Genomic DNA, 18561 nt, shown 5'->3' with positions numbered 1-18561 from the left:
CTTCAGGGACCTACCTCCGTTGGCCAGAAGGTTCTCCTGGACCTTTCCCTTGGCGTCTTCCATCACTTCCACCACGCTCTGGGCCATTCTCCTTATGAGACTTTTGGGAAGGAATACAAAGCCAGTTAAGAGTAGAAAACTACCCACAGAATGCTCTCCCACTCTGCTGGGGCCACCCTTTGGGAAACAACTTGGCAATATGCACGAAGAGACATAAAACACGAACTGGTAATTGAACCAGTATTTCCACTTCTGAGAAACCATCTTAAGGAAACAGGACAAACGGAAAAAGCTTTCTGAATAAAAAGATGCTCTTTGCAGCAATGTTGCTGACAGCAAGGAACTGGAAACCACTGGACAGTCTGACAATAGATGATTGTTTAAGTAAATGATAGTATGTATACCCAGCTGAGGGATTATTAGCAGCCACTGAAAATAAGGTTTACAAAGAATTTCTAAGACTGTGGAACAAGGCATGTATTATAACATTACATGAAAAACACCCCGCAAACTTATACAGACAGTATGGCTGTAGCTATGTGAAAATGTCCTTCCTACTTTACATATTTGCTATTATAATCCAGTATTGCTTTTATAGGGCTTCCCTGGTGGCTCAGTAGTAAAGAACCTGCCGGCCAATGCAGGAGAGGTAGGTTAGATCCTTGGGTCGGGAAGATCCCCTTGAGAAGAAAATGGCAACCCACTCCAGTATTCTTGCCTGGAAAAATCTGTGGACAAAGGAGTATGGTGGGCTGTAATCCACAGGGTCAGAAAAGAGTCAAACACGACTTACTGACGAAACAACAACAACAAATTGCTTTTATAATTAGAAAATAAAGCTCTTTAAGTCTTCAGAAAACATACTGAAGGCTCCAGAAAGTTTAAGAAAGGATAAGAAAGTAGGAGATTCAGAGGCATTCACATTTTCTGTGGCTCTGCCACATGTATGATTTTTGCCCAAATTTATTTAATATCTATGAGCCATAGTTCCCTTCTTTGTAAAATGGGATGATATCCATTTTGAGGAATTGTTATAAATATTAATAGAATAAATGGCAAAAGAGTGTCTGCTCCTGGAAGCCCATCAGTTGGAATTGCAGGAGGAATCAGGCCAATGGCATCAAAGTCTCCGATGATCCACATCTTTGCCTCGGGCCCTCTCTCCTGGTTCTCTTGGCTCCCAGGAGGGAGCGGCTATTGGCAGGGAGGAGGAAGAGGTCCCTGAATTCCAAGTGGAGGACAGACTCCCCGGCTGTGGCAGGCACTGGCCATGTGGCCACTCAGAGGATGGCCCAGGGGCCTAGGGCCCAACATACAAAACTGGTGCAGAGGACACCGAAAGGTCCCAGGTTGAAGGAAGAAAGAGCGGGGAGGGAGCGAAAAAAAGAACAGAGTAGAGGGGAAAGCAACTTGCTTTCATATCTAACTCTTATCTGTTTGGGGCCAAAAAGCTGATGAATACAAGTATAAAGCAATTAACCAAAAATGAACAACCACACTCTCCCACCCAAAACCATGTTTCACACGCTTTGCAGGTCAACATTTTCCTTTTGTTGACCACGTGCCAATTTCTATACAACTGTTATTGAATCATCACAAGAATTCTTGAAGACGGGTATCATCCCCTTTTCCAGATGGGGAGACTGTAGTATTAATAATTTGCCTTCCAACTATCCAGTCTGTCTGTGGGCCCCACAGCTCTGGGCCACCTGGGTTTAAAATCTCCACAGATGTTGGCATTTCTTAGGATAGTAGTTCTGACTCTTCCTAATGATAGCTGGGGCAAGGGACCGAGCTAATCTCATCCTGTTTCCTCGGCAACATGGCGATGACACCCCTCCTCTCACAGTTTGGAGCAGTGCATGTAAAGAACCAGGCCCCCGGGAGTGTGTAATAAATACCTTCATGTGTGCAGCCTGATGGAGACATTCAGGCTCCCTGCCCTCTGGCTCCCCAGGAGATTCAATAGGAGATGGAGGTGGAGCGGGGGGAAGGACGTGAATCCGGTTCCCTCCCAGTTCCAGTAACCCAATTCCTCTCGCCTCCTACAGCCTACAGGTGTGACAACATCCGTCCTTCTACCTGGGTTTCTGTGCTTCTCCAACAGTCCTCACACACACACATGCCCCTTCATGAATAGTCTTTCCTCAAATTATCCTAATTGGAGTGTGTCTTCTATTATTTTCTTAAAATGTATTTATTTTTGGTTGCAGTGGGTCTTGGTGGCTGCGTGCGGGTTTTCTCTAGTTGCGGCAAGAGGGAGCTACTCCTCGTGGCACAGTGCAGGCTTCTCACTGCGGTCGATCCTCTTGTTGTGGAGCCCGGGCTCTAGGCACACAGGTTCAGGAGTCCTGGTGTACGGGCTTAGTTGCTCTGTGGCACGGGGACTCTCCTCAGACCAGGGATCGAACCTGTGTCCCTTATATTAGCAGGTGGATTCTTATCCACTGTACCACTAAGGTAGTCCCTCTTCTGTTATTTGTTAGAACCCTGATTCTATCAATTCATTTGTTCATTCAATCATTCATTTAGCAAATTCCAGATGTTAACCAGCTGTGTGCCAAGCATGGACTAGAGTGCTGTGAATGCAGAGGCTGTGAACGATACAGCCCCTGCTCTCAGAGAACTTCTTTCTGATGCTGTCAAGGGTTCCTCTTTATCATTTTTATAGTGACACATGCAGGTTGCTGTCTTTTGTTATCATATCCTCGGTCATACTTTGAGTAATGTCCTTACATGAGGGTTGTAACTCCAGCCCAAAGAGCAATGTTTGATGCATAGAAGCTGTTCAGGAAATGTTTGTTGAATGAATAAATGAATGTCCGAGCACCTAAATAACATACGGGCCTCCTGAGTAGACCTAAAAGCAGAACCCACTTGCCATTCTGTTAATGACTATTTGCTGTTTCCAGTTCTAGCCTCTATGAAGTGTTTAACCATAACAAGTATGGTGGCACACCTGCCCCCAGGCGTGTACACCACCATGGAACATCTCAGAATAGCATGGTCCAACAAAGCTTAACTGCTGGAAAAATTGCTTGTTGCACCTAACAAAAATGTCCCTGACGTAGCTGTGATCATTAACCACAGGCATCAGTGAATCGCAGTATTGCTAAATCAGAACACTTTTCTCATGGAAAGGAATCTGAGAGTCTAGATGCTGTTTTAAATTTATTTTTTTTCATTATACAGTTTATTGTGAAAACTTTACATGTCATGCTAGAGTTTCCTCATTCCTTTCATTAACTGCATGGCATTTCATTGCAAACATGAGTCATAACTAATTTGCTCTGTTGAACATTTGGGTTGCTTATGCTTTGATGGATTTTGCAACAAAACACATACTTTGCCTATTTGTACAGGCACATAAGCAGAGACATCTCTCTGCTGACAAAGGTCTGTATAGACAAAGCTATGGTTTTTCCAGTGGTCATGTATGGATGTGAGAGCTGGACTATAAAGAAGGCTGAGCACCGACATATTGATGCTTTTGCACTGTGGTGCTGGAGAAGACTCTTTAGAGTCCCTTGGACAGCAAAGAGATCCAACCAGTCAATCCTAAAGGAAATCAGTCCTGAAGATTCATTGGAAGGAATGATGTGCAAGCTAAAGCTCCAATCCTTTGGCCACCTGATATGAAGAGTCGACTCACTGGAAAAGACCCTGATGCTGGGAAAGATGGAGGGCAGGAGGAGAAGGGGACGACAGAGAATGAGATGGTTGGATGGCCTCATCTACACAATGGACATGAGTTTGGGCAAATTCCAGGAGATAGTGATGGACAAGGAAGCCTGGTGTGCTGCAGTCCATGGGGTTGCAAAGAGTCAAACATGACTTAGCAACTAACATATGTAGAATAAATGGCAAAAGAATAACTACTGGGATAAAGGGTGTGAGCACTTAACAATGTTAACAGATAAGGTCAAATTATCCTTCAAGTACACAGAGCTAATGTACTGTCAGGTGCCTACCTCTTAAACCCTTGCCAACATGACAGATTATGTACCATTTCAATCCCTGCCAATCTGACAGCTGAAAAATTCTATCTCACTGTTGCTCTGACTTGCATCTGTTTGATCATCTGTGAGGCTGGACAGCTTTTGATATGTTTATTGACTCTACAAATGACTATTTTCTTCTGTTAATAGAGTGTTCATATCTTTTGTTGGTTTTTCTACTGGCTTCTTCATTTAAAAAAAAAATGATTTATAAGGGCTCTTAGGTGTTTCAGGGACTCAATTCTTGAGACACTGTTTTGAGCTAGGTAACATCCCCATTTTAAAGATGAAAAAATTAATACTTAGAGAGCTAAAAGTCACCATATACTGAGCTATAAATGTCAGAGCAGAAATTGATCCTAAATCTACATGACTCTAAAGCCATGCTCTTCAATGGTAGTCTGGCTAAACTAAACTAAAGCTAAACTCTGGCTCCTTCCTCTAAAATACTGGGCAAAAACTTATACTAACCCATAAGGGAAGATGTATGAATCATATTTTAATTAAAAAAACAAACTGCAAACGGTATATAACTTGATTAGGGTGTTGGTTACACTGACGTACCCAACAAAATTCATCAACCAATTAATTTAAGACGTGCACGTTTCACTCTATGTACATTTTACCTGATTAAAAAATTGTTTTGATTGCCAACAGGCACATGAGAAGCATGTGAGCATGAAAAGATGCCCAATATCACTAATTATTAGAAAAATGCAAATCAAAACTACAATGAGGTATCATCTCACACCAGTCAGCATGGCCATCATTATAAAGTCTACAAGGGACTTCCCTGGTGGTCCAGTGACGAGGACTCCCTGCTTCCAATGTGGTGGGCCCTGGTTCGATCCCTGGTCAGGGAACTAAATTCTGTTAGAGTTTTCATGTCACAACTAAAGATCCTACATGCTGCAGCTAAGACTCATCGCAGCCAAGTAAATAAATAGACTGTGAACCACACTACTGAAGTCCATACACTCTAGAGTCCATGTTCTACAACAGGAGAAGCCACCGCAATGAGAAGCTTGTGCACTGCAATTAGAGAGTCGCCCCACTTGCGACTAGAGAAAGCTGCACACAGCAATGAAGACCCCAGTACAGGCAAAAAAATAAAATAAAAAACCAAAATTATAGTTACCATATGATCCTGCAATCCCACTTCTGGGCATATATCTGGAGATAACTCTAACTCAACACAGACACGAACCCCAATGTTTGCACTGTTTACAATAGCCAAGACATGGAAGCAACCTAAATGTCCATCAAAAGATGAATAGATAAAGATGTGGTCCATATATATAATGGAATATTACTCAGCCATAAAAAAGAATGAAATAATGCCATTTGCAGCAACATGGATGGACCTAGAGATTATCATATTAAGTGAAGACAGAGAAAGACAACTATGATATAATATCACTTATATGTGGAACCTTTTTAAAAAAGTGATACAAATGAACTTCTTTATAAAACAGAAAGCAACCCACAGACACAGAAAGCAAACCTATGCTTACCAAAAGGGAGGAGGGAGTTGGGGAGGGATAAATTAGGAGTTTGGGATTAAGATATACACCCCTCTATATATAAAATAGATAAACGGCAAGGACCTAATATATAGCACAGGGAACTATATTAAATACCTTGTAATAACATATAATGGAAAGTAAACCAAATCACTTTTCTGTACACCTGAAATGAACATAGCATTTTAAATTAAACTTCAACCTTCAAAAAAAAAGAAAGAAAATTTACAACAGATACTATCTGTTCAAGTCACCAGTAACGGGAAGATTAACAGCACGTGTCTCTTGATATGATGTACTGAGAAGAACACACCTTCACTTCCGGAGTATTCCTGCAAAAACTGCATAATCTGTATCTCATCATGAAAAAACATCAGACGAGCTCAAATTAAGAAGCATTTGACAAAATAACTGACTTATACTTGTCAAAGAAACTCAACTTAAAAGTCAGAGTCTGAATAACCATTCCAGTTTAAACAAGGCAAACAAGACATGACAATTAATTGTGAAAAACAGGGAGACAACTTAATGTTTACCATTATCTAAGAAAAATACGAGATTTTCTTTTGTTATTAAGGATACTATTGGCTAATTGGTGATATCCAACTAAATCAGTAAATTATAATAATATTGTATTCCTGATTTTGATCATTGTACTAAGGGACAATGTTAGTGGCAGTCCTTGATTTTAGAAAATATACATTAAAGTATTTAGAAGTAAAGGGACATTACATCTGCCAGGAGACTTCAGAAAAAGCAAGCGAGAGAAGATAAAGTAAATGTGGTAAAGGGAAATTCTTTGAATAGTCTTGCAATTTTTCTGGATCTTGCAAATTAGTTCAGAATAAAACATTAAACAATATTTAAGCAAGTACAGTACCTAATTCCACTTTTAAAAATTATGTCAGTATATACTTAAATGAGAATCCTGACACAATTCTGTTAATACGAAACTGTTAATACTGGTTCCCTTCAGGTGGCTCAGATGGTAAAGTGTCTGCCTACAATGTGGGAAAGCCAGGTTCAATCCCGAGGTGGGGAAGATCCTCTGGAGAAGGAAATGGCAACCCACTCCAGTACTCTTGCCTGGAAAATCCCATGGACGAAGGAGCCTGGCAGGCTACAATCCATGGGGTTGCAAACAGTCGGACATGACTGAGCGACTAAACTTTCTTTCTTTCTTTTCTTTTTCAGGTGTATGAGAACAGGGACTTTCCCTTTAAATGTATTTCTGTAATGTCATGCTTGAAGTGATGAAGATGTATATTACTTTTGTAAGTAGAAAAAATAAATAAGTAAAAATAAACAAACATAGCAGCATTATTTACAACTGCCAAAAAAAGCAGTCCAAGTGCTCATCAATGGATGCATATATAAATAAAATGTAGTATTACTCATATAATGGAATATTGCCGTTGTGGTTTAGTCACTAAGTCATGTCCAACTCTTTGCAACCCCATGGACTGTAGCCCACCAGGCTCCTCTGTCCATGGGATCTCCCAGGCAAGGATACTGGAGTGGGTAGTCATTTCCTAATCCAGGAGATCTTCCCGACCCAGGGATAGAACCTGCATCTCCTGCACAGCAGGTGAATTCTTTACTGCTGAGCCACCAGGGAAGCCCAATAGTGGAATATTATGCAGGCTTTAAAAGGAAGGAAAGTCTGCCACATGGTACAGCAAGGCTGAACCGTGAAGTCATTATGCTAAGTGAAATAAAAAGATAAACACTGTATGATTTCACGTATATGAGGTACCTAGCATCAAATTCATAGAAGCAGTAAGTAAAATGATGGTTTCCAGGAGTTGGAGGAGGAGAGAATAAGGAATTAGTGTATAATGGATTAGCAGAGTTTCAGTTTTGTAAGAAGACTTCTGAAGTGGTGATGATGGTTGTACAACAATGTGAATGTACTTAATGACACTGAACTATTTAAAAAATGATTAACATGGTATGAATAGGAGAGAATTCTAGGCATACAGAGGTGTCGCAAGCACCAGGAAACTGTCTCCCCACCAAGACAACAGGGACACTAGCTGAGTCTGTCTGATATAGCCATTTCGAAACTCTGGAATCTACTGAAGGCCAGCAACTTCCAGGGGGAAGCTTGAACCATAAAACTGCAGTTAATCTTGGTCACTTCCAGCTCTTAGCACAGTGGCAGCAAGCCCTCGGAACCCCCAGCCACAGGCGGGCAGCTGTGTGTTCCTGGAGCAACTGGCACACAGTTTGGGGGAGCCAGGGTGGGCAAAGGACACTGTCTTCCAAATAGTGAAGAATCTGTGCTCTGATTGCTGCTTCTGATCGCAGAGGTGCAGACAAAGAGGTGGGCACCCCTGTTGCAACCTCCCCACGTTGTGTTGTTGCAAGCCCCTCTCCCTCCAGGTGTGAGGCAGGGCAGGGAGGGAACAGAGAAGGGAGGGGGTCTTCAGGAGCTGAGCAGGCAGAATCCGGACACCTGGAACAGCAGGGATAAGAGTTGGGAGAGACGGAGTTGCCTGTGGCCAGGTGTGTGACGGACACGTCCTTTCCTCCCTTTCTGCAAACACTCTGGGGCACCCCTAGCACCGCTGATTTCTAGGCTCCAAGGACACCCAGAGTTCCTGCTGCCCCTTCAGGTGGATGGTGGCTCAAGAGCTGGGAGCACCACCAGGCAGGTGTTCTGAGATTTCTGTGTCCACCGACTAACCCTCCTGCAACCCGGAACTCATCTGACTGACCGGCATGCAGGGTCCCAGGGCTCTTCCAGGCGTGGGGCTGTGGGTGGGAGAAGGCTGGCCCCACACAGAAGTAGAGGAGACCGCTGACCCCATGCACCCGAGCCCACCTCCCCCGGGGCTCAAGCCCAGAGGATGCTTCCTAAATGGCATCTCCAGTACAGACCGTGCAGAGCAGAGCATCCCTGCAGGCCACGCTTCCATCCAGGCACTCAGCTGGGCCATCTGCACCTACCTGCCTCGGCCCTGCTCTGAAGGAGGGACCGGGTCTCCTATACCTTCCCTTGTAGGGAGAGCGCAGCTATCAGGTTCTGAGGTAAGGAGCACAGGTCTACAGGGACATGAAAGAGAGGGTACCCCCCTAACTCCAGGGCTTTCTGGATAATCTGAGCAGTGCAGGCTAGGGTTGGTCTAGTTTTCAGAAGTGACCCATGCCCGGGAGGAGAGGGCCAACGGGTGACAGGGAGGGTAGAGGGCATTTCCATAGCCTCTGAAGCAGAGGAAAACAGGAGCTCCATCTAGCGAGCTGTTCTGGGTCCTCATGTAACAGGAGGGAAGGGGACAGGGCACAACTTTCTGAAAGAATGACCTAGCCCAAGGACACAACATAAACCGATTAGAACCAAATGGGTCCAAGATGGCAGATAAGTCAACTTTAATTAGACCTTGATCCTCAATCAAGGTTTTCCCAGTAATCATGTATGGATGTGAGAGTTGGACTATAAAGAAAGCTGAGCACCAAAGAATTGATGCTTTTGAACTGTGGTGTTGGAGAAGACTCTTGAGAGTCCCTTGGAGATCCAACCAGTCCATGCTAAAGGGAACCAGTCCTGAATATTCACTGGAGGGACTGATGTTGAAGCTGAAACTCCAATACTTTGGCCACCTGATTCGAAGAACCGACTCACTGGAAAAGACCCTGATGCTGGGAAAGATTGAAGGCGGGAGGAGAGGGGGACGACAGAGGATGAGATGGTTGGATGGCATTATCGACTCAATGGACATGAGTTTGAGCAAGCTCCGGGAGTTGGTGATGGACAGGGAGGCCTGGCGGGCTGCAGTCCGTGGGGTAGCAAAGAGATAGACACGACTGAGCGACTGAACTGACGCGCCCTCTGCGATGGCCCACATTCTGTCTGTGGAGTGTGCTTCTCTCTGAATCTGAATTAAATCCACTTTGTACCTATCACTTTGTCTCTCACTGAATTCTTTCTGCAATGAGACATCAAGGATCTGAGCTTGATTAGGTCCTGAAACCAGGTACCGTGGGTTCTGGCTGGGTTTGCGTCCCAGCCGCATGGGTTGAAGTCCCAAACTAAAGCCCACTCAAAAGACACATGGCAGATTCACCTGCCTCCACAGGACGAAGGAAGGGAAGGCCCCAGGAGCAGAGGAAATAGGCTCAGGGAGGCTAACAACTGCCCCGCCCCCTGCCTGCTTCCAGCCCCCCCACCCTTGTCCCTTCACTGGTGGCCGTACCAACCCTGCACCCTGCCTCTAAAGCAAGTCTCCCTCCTCCACACCAGCTGCTGGCACCATGCCAGGGGCTGTCGGGACCCTCTGTGGAGGACCCACATCCCAAACCTCCTCACACACAGAGCTACTGCCTGCAGCTAGACTGAAGCCCTGGGGAGGGAGGCCTAGAAGCTCCCACTCAGGTGAGGAGTCTGCCCCGCTGCTGACTCAGGGCTCCCCCCTTCCCCGGGCACCTCACCCCCCTCCTTTGTCTCTCTGCTTCCTCCTCAGTCAAGGGACATGCCCCGCAGCAAAGTCATCAGGAAAATGTGAGCAGAGCAATTCAGTGACTTTCTTTTTATAAACAAAAGATCCCCCGTGAGGCCTCTGGGAGGTCCCTGCTCTGGGGACTCTGGCCCCATTTATGGCTTACCATGGATCCTGTCCTTGCTTCACAGAAACTCGGAGTTTCAATAATGGATGGATATTCCCATCTTTAGAGCAATTCCACTCAGCAGAGTCACCCATCCCCTCCCCCATCACTCAAACCAGAATCGGCTCTAGCTTTGGGCACCTTGATTCTCCCACGTCAAAGCATAGACAATCTTTGTGTGTGTGTGTGTGTGTGTGTGTGTGTGTGTGTGTTAGTCACTCAGTCGTGTTCGACTCTTTGTGACTCCATGGACTGTAGCCCACCAGGCTCCTCTGTCCATGGAATTCTCCAGGCAAGAATACTGGAATGGGTAGCCATTCCCTTCTCCAGAAGATCTCCCTGACCCAAGGATCGAACCTGGGTCTCCTGCATTACAGGCAGATTCTTTACCATCTGAGCCATCAAGAAATTCTTGGTCCTCTTCAAAAAGCCAACCTACCCTCTGAGAAAATTTGCCCTCTAGTGGAACATGGAGGGGGAAGGCTCCTTGTTCTGAATTGGTGCTAAAATGCTCTGAGGTCTTATAGGAGTAACTGGGCAGTTCTGCTAATACTTAGCTGATACTTAGCTGATGATGTCTAAGTTCTGGAGAGTTTGCCACAAGTCAACCCACCAAGGGCTTCGCTAGTGGCTCAGTGCTAAAGAATCTGCCGGCCAAAGCAAGAGACGAAGGAGACTCCAGTTCGATCTCTGGTCTGGGAAGATCCCACATGTTGTGGAGCAGCTAAGCCAGAGTGCCACAACTACTGAACCTGTGTTCTAGAGCCTGGGAGTCACAACTGCTGAGCCCAAGCACTCCAGAGCCTGTGCTCCACAACAAGAGAAGCCACTGCAATGAGAAGCCCACACTGCAACAAATAGCCCCCACTCTCAGCAACTAGAGAAAGGCCCACACAGCAACGAAGACCCAGCACAGCCAAAAACAAATAAATACAAACTATTTTAAAAAGTCACCCACCAAACAGCCTGGTCTCCGTGCCCAACTGCAGGGATCCCAGGACTCACAAGTGAAGAGTGTCCCCAGAATGGTGCAACCCACAGCCCTCCCAGAAGACGCCAGGGTGACAGCCAGAACTGGCAGATCACAAATGGGAGCACAGAGGATTCAGAACCACCTGTAAGTGTGCCTACTCAAGCTGGTGATCCAAGAAATCCATATTCAAACAATCTCACATCATTTTCATTTTGCCAGGGAAATGAACAAAGTTTTCTAAAGGCACTAAGTTGACAAGGGTCTGATGAAATGGCCTGTTCTTGCGACCTCTCTGGAAAACAATTTAGCAACATATACAAACAACTTTAAATATGTCTCCTTTCCCTGAACCAGTAATTCTACTTTTGGAAGTGCAACTTTAGGAGGTAACCAAAAATGAAGACAGAGATTTATGTCAAGATGCTAATTAGGGTGGTAATTATAGTAGAATCATCTGTGCTTGATTACCATAAAAAATAAAATGAAACAAGCCCTCCTCTCCCATTAAAAATCCTTAATATTAGAGTCATGGAAGTATGACCATAACATAATCTGCTCATCCAGAATCACTGCATGGAGTCACAGCTGGAAGGGCCTTTAGGGACCAAGGCAAAGTGGGGACTTGCCTAAGATTGCACAGCTCCTTGGGAACTGATCAGGACAGAAACAAGGCCTCTAGGACAGCTTGATCCTCCCTGGGAGGGGACTGCAGTCCTGGGTTTCCTTTGAGACAACATTCTGGAATGTGATGGTGGCAATGGCTGGACTGGGCTTCTCAGGTGACTCAGTGGGTAAAGAATACACCTGCAATGCAGGAGACACATGGCTCAATCCCTGGGTCGGGAAGGTCCCCTGGAGGAGGGCATGGCAACCCACTCTGGTATGCTTGTCTGGAGAATTCCCATGGACAGAGGAGCCTGGTGGGCTACAGTCCATGGGGTTGCAGAGTGGGACACGACTGAAGAGACTAAGCATGCATGCAATGGCTGGACTACCTTGTAAACACACTAGAGATGAATGAATTTTATACATTAAGGGAGTGAATGTAACAGTGTGTGAATTATACCTCAATTTAAAAAAAAAAGTCTCAGCCTTCTTCTTGGCTTCCAGGGTAGAGACCCAGACTGGAGAATGTCAAGGACTGGTTTGGCTCCTTATGCTGAATATTGTCACCTTCCCCAGAGATTCTTGGCTCCACCCTCTTCTTTCCCATCACCACTATATTTTAGCTACCAGAAATCAGCCCAGGCCCAGCCCTGGGTCGCTATCCTAGGCAGGTCTTTGTCCAGATTTCCTCCAGCACCCCACTCTGGGCTTTCCTCGCCTCTCCCAGCCCAGCCTCCAACTGTCCATCCCTCCCACGGCAGCCAGGGGGATCTCTAAAAATACACATCTTTGCATGCCATTGTATTGCTTAAACTCTATCAGTGGTTTCTCAAGAAGTTCAAATATTGACATTCAAACTCCTTAGCAGAGTTTACAAGGAACACTCCTCCCTGTCTGGCCTCCCTTTTCTCCATCCGCCTCCCCTCCCTTGCCCTTCCTGGGCCAGCCTTCTGGAGCCACTTGGATGCTACTCACCCTTTCTAACAGCCCAAGTTCCGCCTCCTCAAGGCAAGGCACCCCTAACAAGTACAGTCAGCATTGGCGAACACACCCACCCAAAACTGGTTGCTTCCTGCACTCAGCAAAAAAACATACTGCATCCGCTATGCACCAGGCACTGAAACAGTAGTGAACAAACAGACCACAGCTGCTGCCCTCATGGGGTTGACACCAGGAACCTCCCTCCTCCATATAAATGATCATAATGCAAAAGTGCTCTGGTCGCCACTAAGCAAAGAGATCTCTGAAAGTTTATTGCTCCCGCTATCATCAGCTGCTGCAAAATACAGGGGCTCCGAGAAAACACATAGATGACCAGCAGATCCTGGCCGCCCAGCTGGACAAGTGCCTGAGGATGCAAAGCAGGACATCAGTCCCGCGCTCCTCAGAGCCACAGGGCTCCCTGTCTTTCCTGCTTCACTCATGTGCTACCTAGGATCCAGATGGCCTCTTTACTCCTTCACCTCATCTCCCAGAATGTGATCTTTGCAAAGAATGAGCATTTCTTTAAAAAAAAAAAAAATCAGTATTCTTGAGAATTCCCTGGTGGTCCAGTGATGAGGACTCCCTCCATACTTCCACATAAGGGGGAACGGGTTCAATCGCTGGTTGGGGAACTAAGATTCTGCAAGCCCTGGCATGGTAAAAAAAAATTAGAATAAAAATCAGTATTACTAAAAAAAAAAAAAAAAAATCAGTATTCCTTATTTCTACAAAATAGTATTCAATGCAGCTGTTATTTCAAGATTAGTCTATGGCAAGGGGGCCACGCCCTGGGACTCCATGATCTGATCTGGCCCTCCTCCAAGCCATGCCCATCCCCCAGGGTCAGGAAACGATGCAAAGGTTTAAGGGTCACAGTTTGGGTACCAGGATCCTAGCTGCCTCAAGGTGTTGGTATTTACCAAAAGAAATGAAAATTTGTCAATACAAAATAGTACATAATACATGGGTATTCACAACTTAAACAGTCCAAAACTGGAAATCTTCCAATGGATGAATAAATAAACTATGGTTTACCTATAAAATGGAATATTATTCAACAGTAAAAAAACAACAAAAAAAGAAAGATTAATATACATACCACAGCATAGAAAAATCTCAAATAATGAGGCAGAATAGAAAAACCAAACCAAAAAAAGAATACTCACCATATTATTCCACAAGTTCTAAAATATGCGTGCATTCTTACAGTGATAGAAAGCAGATTAGTGTTAAAGGAGATGATGCAAAGAACTTCTAAGGGTAACAGATATGTTCATTACCTTGACGGTGGTGATGGCTTCACTGGTGTATATACGTCAAAACACATCATTCAAACTGTACAGCTTAAAAACTTGCCATTTATTGCAATCATTCATGCGAAGAGTTGACTCATTGGAAAAGACCCTAATGCTGGGAAGGATTGGCGGCAGGAGGAGAAGGGGACGACAGAGGATGAGATGGTTGGATGGCATCACCGACTCGATGGACAGGGGTTTGGGTAAACTCCGGGAGTTGGTGATGGACAGGGAGGCCTGGCGTGCTGCGATTCATGGGGTCGCAAAGAGTCAGACACGACTGAGCGACTGAACTAAACTGAACTGATGTCTAAATAAAGCCACTTAAAAAAAAAAAAGCCCACAGTACATTGAGGCAGTATTTCTTACCTACCAGGTTCATTAAGATCCCATAATTTGACAGCACACTTGATTAGAAAAATTGTAGGAAAATGGGGAACTCTTTTAATTCCACTGCTAGTGGAAATTCAAATGGTCAGAAAAATCTGATAGCATCCATTAAAATTACGGAGGCACCTGACACAGGACCCAGCAATTTACTTCCGAGAATTCATCCTAGAGATACACAGGCATAATTGTATGTACAAAGGAATGATGTAGGAGCAAGATTATACCCTGCAGCACTGTTGGTAACAGGCCCCCTTCTCCATAAAAGTGAATAAACCAAGTGTCCACCTCTCAGTTCAGTTCAGTTCAGTCACTCAGTCATGTCCGACTCTGCGACCCCATGAATTGCAGCACGTCAGGCCTCTCTGTCCATCACCATCTCCCGGAGTCTACCCAAACCCATGTCCATCGAGTCAGTGATGCCATCCAACCATCTCATCCTCTGTTGTCCCCTTCTCCTCCTGCCCCCAATCCTACCCAGCATCAGAGTCTTTTCCAATGAGTCAACTCTTCGCATGAGGTGGCCAAAGTATTGGAGTTTCAGCTTCAACATCAGTCCTTCCAATGAACACCCAGGATTGATCTCCTTTAGGATGGATTGATTGGATCTCCTCTAGGGCTGACTAATAAACCTCCTCCACATGGAATGCATGGTAGCTTAAAACCAAGAAGGCTCTCTATACACTGATGGAGAACCAGGATACACTGTTAAGTGAAAAAGAACCAAGATGCTAAACATGTGCATTATGACTTTGTATTTGAAAGTGTGTTAGTCACTCAGTCATGTCTGACTCTGTGCAACCCCATGGACCCCAGAGGCCCACCAGGCTCCTCTGTCCATGGGATTCTCTAGGCAAGAATACTGGAGTGGGTTGCCATTTCCTTCTCCATTGTATTTGAAAAGGGAAGAAATAAAAATATATGCTTGAATTTGCCTCTACTTGCGTAAAGAAGCATTAGAAATGTATCCAAGCAATTCATACAAGTGGCTTCCTAAGCAGAGGCTGGGGAGGGGTTGGATGGGCAGGGTGTAAGGGAGACTTCTCATGTAAAACCTTTTATATTGTTTTGCCTTTGATACATGTGAATGTATTACCTGTTCAGAAAACAAAAACAACCTTGTTATAAAGGTTGTTTTAAATATAAATATTCATATTTATATTAAAAGATATTTTATCTTTTAAACATAAATTTAGAATCCCTGGCCTTAATACTTCCTAGAAGCACGTTAGGATCCAATGGGGTAATAGCCGTATAAATGCTATTGATAACACAGGTCCTCAAAGTCAGAAGCCCACCTGACTCAGGATCACACTGAGCACCTCCTTAAAATGCAGATTCCTAGGTCCTACTCCAGAGGAACCCAATCAGCATCCCTGGAGGCAGTGCCCCAGGACCCATAAATTTTTTAGGTTCCCCAGGGGATAGAACAGGTGCTAGAAGGGATGGCCCACTACCGTGAGATAGACGTGTACCCAGTAAGTATTGATTCAGCACCGGCTCCGCTCTAGGAGATGCACACAGAAATACCGCCCCTGTTTCCTTAGGGCAGATACTCCATTAGACACACTAACAAGGAGAGTATTAAATAGTGGTGCTTCCCAGGTGGCGCTAGTGGCAAAGAACCTGTTTGCCAATGCAGGAGATGTAAGAGATGCCCGTTCGATCCCCAGGTCAGGAAGATCTCCTGGAGAAGGAAACAGCAATCCGCTCCAGTATTCTTGCCTGCAGAATCCCACAGACAGAGGAGCCTAGTGGGCTACAGTCCATGGGATCGCACAGAGTCAGACACGACTGAAGCGACTGCATGCATGCACACGTGGAAGACAGAGAATTAAAATAAAGGACCTAGAGGGACTCGGCCTCTGTAGGAGGTGACATTCTATCTGAGATGGGATGAGAACAGGGGGCCCCCCCTTCAATGTGGGGTGGCAGGTGGGGGCCTTGTAGGTTGGGGGAACGGGTTGTGCAAGACCCAGATGGAGCCAGCATCATGGGAGGTGACTGGGCCAGTGAGCCTTGAAGGGGACACTTAGGACCTGATAGTTAGGGGTCTGGGAGCCAGAGTCAAGTGTGTGTGTTTTCTACTGTGGGCACTGGAAAACCACGAGGGGTCTTCCAGCAAAAAAAAAAAAAAGTCACATGATATTGTTTTTTAAAAAAGATAACTGGGGCTGCTGTGTGAGCAGTGATGAGAAGCGAGGAGGAGACACATCAAGGGGTTGTTGCAAAAATACAGAAGGGGTTGAAGGTGAACTGGAGGAAGGCAGAGGAGTGGATGGATACAGGACAGGTTTGGGAGGCATAGGCCATGGGGCTCAGTCCTCGCTGGGGTCTCAAGGGGATGGTCAGAAAGGAGATGCCCAGACTGTTTGCTTGAACACAGGTGTCTGGACCCCAGGAGCCTTTGACTGAGGTGGGAGAGACCACAGAAGAGGAGACAGGATACATATAAGCTGTCCATAGAGATCGACATGAAGCCAGTGCCCAAAAAAGAACCATTTAAAGCTGCCCCTGAAGCCCCTGAAAACAAGTCTCGTGAAGAGTGTGATGTGAACAGGGCCGGGCTGAGGTCTGGAGAACAGTGGCGTCATGGCTCCCAGGAGCTGGCCCAGGTCTAAAATGAAAGGGCCTGATGGTAAATTTCCCCTGCAGAGAGTCACCCTGTGAGTTTCACAGTGTTGCTTGAGGCTGGCACTTGCCTCCTGCACAGAAATCAACAACCTTCCTTCCCTGCAGGTGACTTCTGGTTTGGTCAGAGCGGCTGGGAGCTGGCTGGGGGGCTGTCAAAGCAGCGACTATCCCAGCAGGGCTTGAAGGAGGGGACAGAGCTGGGGCAGGAAGGGAAGAAGTTAACCGCCATCTGCCCGGTAGAGAGAGAAGCCGGCTGACCAGGGGAAGGCCTGATGCTCATCAGCTAGGTGGCTTAACTCTGAGAACATCAGGGTTCTCATCTAGAACATGGTGAGGATCTCATGAGGAAACAGAGAAATGGTGGTGGCGGTTTAGTTGCTAAGTCATGTCCGACTCTCGTGACCCCATGGACTGTTGGCCACCAGGCTTCTCTGTCCGTGGGATTCTCCAGGCAGGAACACTGGAGTGGGTTGTCATTTCCTTCTTCAAGGCATCTTCTCAACCCAGCGAGGGAACCTGCATCTCCTGCATTGGCAGGCAGATCCTTTACCACTGAGCCACCAGGGAAATGGAAGGCACCTAACACAGTGCCTGGCATACAACAGGCAATCAAAGCACGGTGCCTAGCAAAACAGGGAAGTGACAACCAGCAGCATCCCCAGACACTTCTCCAGGGACTCAAGACCAGAGCAATATAACAGAAGCACCAGAGAACATCACAGGGAGTCATAACCTTCACAGACTTTTGTGATTCAGCAATAAGAGTAGCAAAGTGCATCAAGATTAGAAACATGGACACAGTGGATATGGAAATCACTGATACTGTTGCACCAACAGATATATATCAACTCTATACAAGGAAAACTAGAGACTACATCCATAAAGGCATCCATATAGGCACCCGTATAACACGTAGAAAAAGCAGCAAAGAAAACTTCAAATTTCCAAAGATAGAAATAGCACATCTCTCTTTTACAACAAAAAAACTCAACAGTCTAGAAATTTTATAAAGGTTAAAAAACTTGCAGAACACATAGAAAAAAATTGATAATGAAAATTCCACATGCCAACAGTTATGTAATATGCCAAGAACAATCCATTGCCTTAAACATCACAGAATGAAACAAAAAGAACAAATGAATGCCGCACATAACCCAATTATGTTTGCACAAAGGAGCAAGAAAACAAACCCAAACAAAGCAAGAGGAAGGAATGAAGATAAATGCAGAAATGTGAAAATTAGAAATTGTAAGAGTGTAAGATTGATTTTTAAAAATTGAGGGAAAAAAGCTGCTTCTCTTAAAGAGTGAGATAGGTAAACTGTTGGATAGCCTTATCAAAGAAAACACCAAAAAAAAAAAAAAAGAGAGAGAGAGAGAAAAATTAGCAGAGACAATCACAAAACACAAAAATAGCTGATTCTACACAAATAACTTGGAAAAGTCAACAATGTGGATTATTTTTGAGGAAAATGAAATTTACCAAAATTGATACACTTCTCCCAAAGAGGAAACTTGAGAACCCTGGAAATTTGGGGGAACAGAACTACTCCTCAA

General features: G+C 45.2%; 1 protein-coding gene across 18 annotated transcripts in view; it reads right to left on the bottom strand.

Annotated features, from left to right (window-relative positions):
• The window catches only part of ATP6V1C2 (ATPase H+ transporting V1 subunit C2), a 56305-nt gene that overhangs the window by 28482 nt on the left and 9262 nt on the right, over window positions 1–18561 (bottom strand). For all 18 annotated transcript variants that reach the window (XM_081596523.1, XM_081596518.1, XM_081596522.1 and 15 more), the window contains exon 4: window positions 15–100. In XM_081596523.1, coding sequence (XP_081452649.1) covers window positions 15–100 — 86 coding nt within the window. The remainder of the gene's footprint in view (window positions 1–14; window positions 101–18561) is intronic.

Source organism: Giraffa tippelskirchi, chromosome 4 (genome assembly GCF_054371585.1).
Source record: "Giraffa tippelskirchi isolate mGirTip1 chromosome 4, T2T-mGirTip1v1.2.pri, whole genome shotgun sequence".
Lineage (NCBI taxonomy): Eukaryota > Metazoa > Chordata > Mammalia > Artiodactyla > Giraffidae > Giraffa > Giraffa tippelskirchi.
The sequence above is the reverse complement of the archived record's forward strand: the minus strand, read 5'-3'. Positions and strand labels throughout refer to the sequence as shown.